At 36.7% G+C, this 9,892-nt stretch overlaps 1 protein-coding gene across 1 annotated transcript; it reads right to left on the bottom strand.

Annotated features, from left to right (window-relative positions):
• Window positions 1-4,931: 4,931 nt before the first annotated feature.
• On the bottom strand, window positions 4,932-7,697 carry LOC132157231 (homeobox protein SIX2). The gene is made up of 2 exons (XM_059566483.1): window positions 6,800-7,697; window positions 4,932-5,479 (listed from the first exon to the last, which is right to left on the bottom strand). Exons 1-2 carry the CDS (start codon window positions 7,357-7,359, stop codon window positions 5,173-5,175), a joined length of 867 nt encoding a protein of 288 aa, XP_059422466.1. The 5' UTR covers window positions 7,360-7,697; the 3' UTR covers window positions 4,932-5,172.
• Between the last annotated feature and the right edge of the window lie 2,195 nt (window positions 7,698-9,892).

The raw sequence follows: 9,892 nt of genomic DNA on the forward strand, positions 1-9,892 counted from the left end.
CGACTTACACTTTTGAAATGACGTTACGTAGGAGTCGGTTAATAACGAATCATTCATTTGTTCTGCAATACATTATATACACACACGGAGTTAAAAATGTGCTCTTTTCTGATCCCAATGTCAATAATTTCACAATTTCAGATAAATACTATTTCTTATGTAATACTGATAGGCTACTTAACCACAATTGAAAAAAGATGGGTTTTGAAAAACTGTAATGTACTGTTGTGGATTGCTTATTTTGCTCAATCTTTACTATTTATGTCTTATTGCCATTCTGACGTGTTAATGAAAATGACACGAAAACCCCAATTTTCATAGCTTGAAACTGCAGTTCTTTTCGAGGAGGTGGAAAATAGTAAAGTCCAGCTATTTTCAAAGCTGAAAAATAGCATTACAAATGCTGACAAAAATAAAATCTGGGCAGAAATCACTCAATAAATAAACGATGCTAGCTATGGATATGGACAAAGCCCAGACGAAGTCAGAAATAAGTGGAGGGACTTTGCAAGTGTGACAAAACAGAGGGCTGTGGCACGTAAGAGGGAAGCAAACAAGACTGATGGGGTATCCGTTCAGTTCCTCCTGTCCCTTCAGAGGAAGAGACAGTTTTGGTCATCCTGGGGCCTGTTGCAATGGTCATCAACCAGGCCTTTGCCTTCAAAGTCCAGGCCTCCAACATCAGGCCCTCTCCAGTCTGGCCCTTCAACATCAGGCTTCACATCTTCAAAGGGCAATAAGAAGAAACAACACTTTAAATTCAGTTGTTAGCTACACTGCATTATTATGGTGTTGGAAAGTTATGGAGGTGGTGGGTGATGACCTGATGGGTGAGTGATGGAAGCATACATGACTCTTTTGTGTGGGCCACTTCTGCAGTTTGAAGGTGGCTGAAGAGGGTGCATGGCTTTGGTGATAGCTGGCTGCTGGAGACATGTCCTCTTCGCCCATACCTCCTGTCACCTGTGCAGCAGCCACCACTGCAGTTTAAACCATTTGTTTAATCTGACATAATTTCTGTTAAATATTTGGTTTCTTTGCCGATATGCATTAAATGAACATTTAAAAACATAAAAAAAAACAGTGCAACTTTTGCAAATGTATACTGTCTCTCTCTCTCTCTCTCTCTCTCTCTCTCTCTCTCTCTCTCTCTCTCTATACGTCTTCACACACAAACACATTTGTAGAGAGTATTGTATATTCTAATTATGTAAAAACAACAAAATCACTCACTTATTTATACTTTTTTTTACTTTATTTAGGTACATTCATTTAAAATTAAAAAATAATTTACTATAAAAATACTGTAATTTGAGTGTTAACATTTTAAATTACAAGTGAAAACACTGTTTTACCAATATTGTTATATGAGACGTTTATTTTGGAAAGTTTTTACAAAGATAACTCACTTGACAAACACCGTTTCTTCGCACAAACGAAACAATGGCTGCATTCTAATCGGCAAGATTAATGCTTTCAGAGAGCACTTCTAAGGGAGAATAATCGCGAGGGCCACGCTGCTATATAGTTTCAAACTGAATTTGTAATAATAATAAAAAAGGCGAATTATGTAATAAACTTAAACCACAACTTAAAGTCATTTAAATCACTCAAAGTGGATAGTGAAATCTTCTGAAGGAATGGGGCATAGGGTCGATAACTGTGAATAGAACGCAGCCCAGGTGCGGCGCAATCAATGACGTCGACACAGCAAACTAACGACGAACTATGCCTCCACGCTCTAACCACAGGTGGAGAGCTGTCGTTCCAACGACAGAAGTTTGCGACGCAGTTTGCGAATGTTCGTTTGAACTATGCTTTCGGGAAACACCGAATCGTTGAACTACGTTGATAACGACAGAACTTGCGACGATAGTTGGCTAACGATGCTTTTGGGAAACGCATCCCAGAAAAGCTTACCTTGGTTACCATCACAGGCAGTCATTCTTCTTGGTTTCAAAATTGTATAAATGAACATACATGAATTATTTGCCTAAATAACGCCGAGCTGACTGTTGCCATGTACTTCCGATGAATAACAGGATTACGCTGGATAGAGAACTTTGTAATGTGATAACTCTTCATCAGACCGTCTGCTAAAATCAAAATTATAATAATAATAAAAAAAAATCGCTTTTGATAAAATATAGTCTGCTGTCATAAGTCGTTTACTGTCACTTGGCAAAATTCAATGAAAGTAAGCTAATGATTAACATGAATATGAACAGCTAATTTTAAGGGGAAAAATAATTTAAAATGTGTCTCAAGGACGTTATTACTAACATTGCATAGCCTAGCTATATTTACGAGCGAGCTGTAACCCCGCAGAAAAAACATGAATAATAATTCTGTAATAGTTATCTACATTTTTTGCATGATAATGTTTTGATAATGATTTATTTATTTGTATCATTATTAATTAATTAATTTATATGCATTTCGTTCATTTGGAGTCATGGCTATATCTATCCGTGATAAAGCGTTATTTATGTATTTGTATCATTGTTCGTTTATTTAGCCTATATTTATTCCTATTCATTCATTTATGGACTAAGAGAGCAATGAATCAATATAGCTATCCAGTTCTTGTATTCAGATTAGCAGCACTTAATATTGATCAGGTTACTATAGCCCAAAATATAAAAATGTTGTCCGAATTATACAAGCAGGAATGTAATATAAACAAACTATATGGCTATATGTTTATAGTGAAAAGTTTTAGCTTCAGTCTTCAGTCCAATGAATTCTACCTAAATTAGCTAACTGTCTTGAGTCAGGCTCAAAACAATGACTTTTTAACTATTAAATGATAATTTTAAAAAATACAGTAAATTAAAAAAAAAAAGAAAGGAAAGTCGTTATTAGTATTTTAACCTGTAAAGAATATAATAAATACACATGATTTATGCTTACAACAGTTTTGAATAGCAACAATATTAGCCGTTATGAAACAAGAAAAATGTTTCATTTGTTTCATGCATACTTTCGTTTTTGTTTTTGTTTTTTGGGATGGAGCAAGCCCCTTCAAAAATTTAGCTATGTGGAAAGTCATAGTGCAAAAAAAAAAACCTTTTGCATTTGGGAGCAGACCCAGTTTTAAAAATGAGATAGCAGCAACGAGAGAGGTAGTGAAGGAGACTGGTGATGGAATGAAACTAACGCAAAATTGCAAGACTGTTAAACGTCATCTCCTCATAAACAAGCTTTCCAGCCTTGACTCAGCGTATAAGATTGCATTTATAGCGTATTAGCCTCTCTACTGAGAGAGCTTTTCTTTACATCTTTTGCCCGAAGTTTTTATGACCTATCCGCCTCTCTTACAGCATACATAGACTCAGTATATACAGCGTTATACAGACATTTGTTGAGTTTAAAAAAAGACACAAACAACATTAGTCTATTGTACTTAATTCTCTGGAAATACAGACCATGTTTTTTAAATACTAGTGCAACCAATTTGGCGTCTTAGGTTAATAAGCCTTCTCTGAATAATTGCTACCACCTTGTTTAAAAGGGAAATAATTTGCGTGAACACAGGGCTGTTGAAAAATGAATGTGATCCTGCGTACACTAAAGTAGGCTATACAAAAACTAATTTAAGATACCAGATAAAATAAACGTGTACATTTATGAAAATACTAACCCTGTAAAAAAAAAAAGAAAAAAAAAAAGAATGATCACCAACAGAAGAAAAATAACACCATCTCCTTTTTGGACATGTGTGTACCGATTTGACTATAAATAATATTACCTATTGCGTACAGACCTCCGAAGAACTTGTATACGCAATCAATCATAACAGTTCGAGTCACGGCATTTCAATCAAATAAATTCTGTTTGCTGATTCCATTTTTTTGCTAAATATATTGAAGCATACGTCCATTCTATACTGTGAAAAAATAGTAGCCTATTTCACGATGTCTCACAAACTGCAGAAAACTACTTAATCACAAACTGATTTATAGCCAAGCTAATAATAGGCTACTAAAAGTAAATAAGTAAATACATAAATAAGACCTATTAGTATTACTTTGTCTAATTGGCGAGTTAATTTTAAATAATAATAATAATAATAATAATAATAATAATAATAATAATAATAATAATAATGGTATAGCCTAATTATTTATCGATTAATCTCAAAATGAATCCGTGTCCTAGGAATAAAATTATTTCAATGAATGATATCATTCTGGTAGCTGTAGGCCTACTGTTGTGCTCGATATTGTGCGGCACAAAAATATCTGTTCATATTACGGACAGGCCTATGGAGCACAATGAATATCAGATTAGCTAGAACCTGATGGCGCTTGTGTCTGTGGTCGAAAATTGGGCTTTTCAAGAAACATACATATATTTTAATTTTGTTAAGGGCTAGTAGCCTATGTCAGTGGCAGTGGTCAAATATCTATAACCGTTAACATGGACCACATTTATAAATCCAATATCTTATAATTTCTAAAAGTTGATTTTTTAAATCAATCGAGATGATGTTCACTGACTATTTTTCGGAGCCATCACGTGACCAGATGCATGTCATTTTGGTAAACAGGGTCTCCTACGATCAAATCAGAACTCCTGCTCAGACCATTGCACAGCATGCACAACAAAACCATTCAAACATTTCCTTTGCTCAGTAAATGCATCTTATTTTATTGTTAAGGGTATATGAAACTATGATGTGTTTGGAATTTATTGATGCCAAAGGTTACATGCAGTCGCTTTCCAAAAGTAAAATACAAATGAAAATGAAGAGATGCCCCATAGTCCTTCAAAAATGGTGTGTTGACATTAAAACATTTCATTAAACTAAATCCCATTAAAGTCAAACGACGTATGGTCTTTTTAAGAAAATAAATGTAAACAAACGGAATATGCGACTGAAAAGTCCTGGGTCAATTGCAATCTAAAATAATAACGATATCAAATAATGTTGATATCCACAATTAAGACGTTTATTAGCATGTTTATTAACAATAGATCATGGCATTACATTCTAGAAAAATACCTCTATCAAGGCCCTCCATATCAGCTTTGCGAGGTGGTCAGCCGACAAACATCCACAACTCTCTTTGTCCGTTCCATGTCTCATTTACTTTTGTTTTATACGTGTCTGGAGAGGTTTACTCTAAACGTTCATGTAAAAGCGTCCTTTGGAAAGGGTCCACATGTTTAAGAGCCGAGGTCGACCAAGTTCGATGACATAGGGTTCAGTATAGTGTCGTGTAATGAGTGGTGGTGATGCACGGAATCTGCACTAGGCACTGGGATGGCGCTGGGACCGGGTGGAGGTGCGAGGCCGTGGAGGGACTGAAGCCCGGGGTTTGACGTGAGGAGCAAGGCCGGGCTTGACGAGGTGTGATCTGGGGTACCAGACGGCGTTTTGTCGTCGTCCGAGCTTCCTAAAATAGTCTTATTTCCATTCATGGAAGACGTTAACGGGTTGTGACTGTTTGTGTTCGAGTTCTCATTATTCTCCCTGTGAAAATGAGAAAATAGAGTTAGGGTTAGAGCTGCTTATCCAACAAGTTCAATATTCAAAACTGATAATTCACTCATCTGCTGTAAAACCATATCTAACATTACAGGAACAAGCAATAAACTAAATAAACAAATAAATATAGCCTACTGACAAATACGTATATAACACACCTTCTGCCAATAATTATAATAGACCTAATAATAATAATAATACTGCTAATAATAATAATAATGTTATTATTCTAATATTTTTCGTATATTTTATAGGTATATTTATAATAAACAACATTAACACTGTTCAATTAATATTATTTTGTTTCATTATTTACAACATTAGACCGAATATTATTAGGATATCAGTTGAAGACAATGGTTCTGTAGGTATTAAATGTTTATATTGGAAATATTTTCTTAGAAAATACTATAAATAAATAAATAATATAAAAAATCTCTTTACCCTTGGTCAATTATAACAGAGTATCAGACTACGCAACACACAAGTATAAGGCATGTCAACGGTGTGTGTAGCCTAATCATTCGTCCCATTGCACTTCTTAATTCGTGTCAATAATAATAATTTGTATTAAAGAACGTTCAAACATATCAGCGAGCGAATGCAGATAAACATGAATTTATGGTTGAATAAAAAAACATGCATAAAATCTGGTTTAAGAACAGTGTCCCCTACTGATTTATCTAAATTCTCAATCACAACATGTCAAGTAAAGGTTCTTTCATGAAGTATTAATTAAGTATGAAGTATCGGGAAACGTACGAGCGAGTTTAATGGTTTACACTGTGGTTTCAACTTGACTACCTCGCCTGCGGGTGAAACAAGACACCCGTTTAAGGAGCATGCAACTGTACACATTCTAAACAAGAATATAAATACCGAGAAGTTAACTCTCACAATTAGAAAATCTTTCCTATTTATTATCAGTGGGCTATTTCACCTTAAGTTAGGCCTATGTTACACCACTATAGGCTACACACAGCACGCACTATGGCATTATAAGAAAATTATATAAAACTACTCCGTTTAAGAAAGGTATAGGCATATTGTTAAAAATAATAGCCTAAATATACATATAAAACGACATTAAGAGATTTGGAGAAATTATGACATTTGTAATGACCGTCTGCTCATCCATCTGTGGGATTTGTTTATAGTCTATGTAATTTTTTATGTAAGTTTCTTTTAAGATGACTAAATGCACATTACGCGACGTGAATTAATGCATTCCATATAAAGAAAGTGTTCTAATTAATTAAGTAGCCTAACCGAAACTACCTTCAAGCTATAGTTACTAGACTATACCTTTCCTTGGCCTCCGCTGCTCGGTCGCGTTGACGTCTGTTTTTAAACCAGTTACTGACTTGTGTTGTCGTTAGCCCCGTTGCCTCTGCTAGTTCCCTCTTCTCCCGCGGGGAAGGGTATGGGTTATGGGTGTACCATTCCCGCAGCACGCTCCTGCTCTTTTCTTTAAAGCAGTAACTTGTCTCCTCGCCGTCCCAAATGGAGCGGGGTAGCGGAAACTTTCTTCGGACGCGGTACTTCCCAACAGCCCCAAGAGGGCGGCCCCGGAGCTTCTCAGCCTCGACATAGTGCGCTTTGAGCCACAGCTGCTGCAGCTTCGGATGGTTGTGCGGAGAGAACTGGTGGCTCTCCAGAATCTTATAAAGCTCTCTGAAATTTCCCCTATGAAAAGCGACCACAGCTTTTGCTTTGAGCACACTCTCGTTCTTGTGGAGATGTTCGCAAGCCGGCAGAGACCACAAGAAGCGCCCGAGACGTTCAATGTTTCCACCCTGCTGAAGGACCTCGCAGACGCACGCCACTTGCTCTTGCGTAAAGCCGAATGTGGGAAGCATAGACATGGTTTGTCACGAAAAAAGCGTTCACTTTTCGTACTTATGTCTGTTTTAACGATGACAGTAACAGTTCTTCAACAGATTTGAAGTAAACCCTTTGGTAGACAAAATTTAAGAACGACTTCTTGAGTAGACGAAATCAAATCCCACTCCCGACGTAGAGAGCCACACAACTTTAGATCCGTTCACGCAAGCATAATACACCGTATATCCATCTAAAGCACACGAGAGAAAGTTGTTCCTCCTGCGCGAGTCTCTCGCCACCTCTTCTATGTCGTTTCAGCATAACGCACTCCCGAAGAAGGACCTCGCTCTCTTGTTTTAATAATATTATTCTAAGCTGGCAAGAAAAGCGATTATGTGAACTGTGATTGGTTGGTTATCTGACCCGGGGATGATGAGGATAAGACAATAGTTTTAGTGAAATTATTTGCCATGGTTACGCTGTCATTCAAGGTAACCTGATATGCTTTGAGGTGGCTCCTTGGGCAGGCTGACTGATTATTCCCTTCATTTAGAGCCCGCCCACCGACGACGAAATATAGCCTCGACTTTCCCTGTATATTACATTTTTGCCCGGGCTTTGACAGACACTTCTAGCAACCAAAGAGCGCTGATCTTTGAGGTAGTGAGGTAGCAGCAGTTGAGATGAGAGCGGCAGAGCAAGACTGCGCACCAGACGCTCTCCAAACTAAGGAGTGAGTGACCGAGCCCGTTTTCATGAAAATGCGTAGTGACCATAAGCAGACAATCCACCCTGCAAACCTACCACTCTGTAATTTGTTGATTACATCAAAACTATTTAAGCGTTTGGGAAACTCTCAGAAACCACAGACATGCTCTCTCTATTTCTTTTGCCGCACATTATTATTAGCTACTGATACCAAATGCCATAAAATAAAATCATCATTTGACTCAAACATGTTTTTGAGAGCACATTCAGTCTGCATTTTATTTTTTCTGTTCAATTCAATACAGTTTTTTAATGGACCAGTTGTGCTGTGCAATATTTAACAGTTGTTGTGGAGGATAAACAAGAGGGTATGTTTCTCCAAGCTCCAAGTGCACACGCGTGAAAGCCAGGCATTATGGACTGGTGGGCAACAGGGTTGGAGGGCGTTTTTAAGTAGTATAGAGCGGTTTTCAAGGATACACGTTGGAAAGAACAGCGATTGGGTATCATACCACAAAGGCATATGAAACACTGCGAGGGACTTTTGTGCCGGTAAGACAACTCAGATTCATTAAAAATGCTGTTGACAAAAAATAATCGAAGTAAAAAAAAATAGTATAGGCTGATGTTCGTCCTTTTACTAAGTTGGTATAAATATTCTGAACCAAATCTATAGAACATTTGTTTTTCTCAAAGTGAACACGTAAAACACCGCACAAGTGAAAGAGGCGCATCTTTTTTAATGATGGCTATTACGCACACCATCACTGGCATATCATCAGTCAGTGTCGGTAGTCTGAACTGTAACTCACCATGTAGTGACACAGAATCAAAGTTCTGCTTTAATCAGGAACACTCTCTGATTTCAGCTGAATGATACTTGAGGCCACAAGAAAGTTAAGCAAAATCGCATCTTACATGAAATAAAAATGCTGACGCTGTTTAGACATGCCAAACTGGTCATAAAGCAGAGGGAAAATTGCTTGGTTTAAAGTCTAGTTTCTTTGCAGGTTTTTAGAGACCCGCACTGCATTGCTGCAGTAAAGGCCTGTGATGTGGCTTGTTAGTGAAGAAGACTTCATGCATAGCATATTATTGAAAACACGTCAAAGCATGTAACATTCTCTGAGGTTAACATCATGGAAAGATTACAATGCTACATTTGCAATATACCCCTTTAACTGGTAATTTTGCATAATATAGTCCCCTAAAGTATACTGGGTTGTTTTACATGTGTAAATATATTTCTATACACGTTCTGACAAATGAATGATAAAATAATGAAACAAATAATCAATGTTTCTGAAGTATTTTTGAATAGACATTCGTGTGATCTAATGACTCCAGAAATCTAGCATCACTTGAATTCAATATTTCACTTTTTATATCATCAACAGTTATAACTGCTAGTATTACTACTACATAAAATATAAACTATATAATTAGCTACATAATTAACAGCGATGAAAGAACAATTGTAGAACCTTAACTCAAATTACCACTGAAATGATACTGTATATGCTGAATTTTTACACAGTTCAGTAATTTTTGTTGATACTGTGATTAGTAAGTAAATATATATTAGGCAAGGCAAAATAACATAAAAGCAGAGCTATTAATTCCCGCCTCAGAGACGGCCACTGTCCTAGGAAATGGGTACTAATATATGGCTCCTAAATTGCACTTTGCTGTGAGTAAACATTCCACGTGTTACTTTGATCCCATTACTTAATAATCTATCATCCCTTACTCAAACAATACCAATATCTGATTTCCTATTAATGCAGATTATCACAATATGTTGGTCAATAAAACATTAGCCTAGGTAGGCTACCTTACCATCTTAGGGCTAAATAGTGAGCTTAT

This window comes from Carassius carassius, chromosome 14 (assembly GCF_963082965.1).
Source record: "Carassius carassius chromosome 14, fCarCar2.1, whole genome shotgun sequence".
NCBI classification, from domain to species: domain Eukaryota; kingdom Metazoa; phylum Chordata; class Actinopteri; order Cypriniformes; family Cyprinidae; genus Carassius; species Carassius carassius.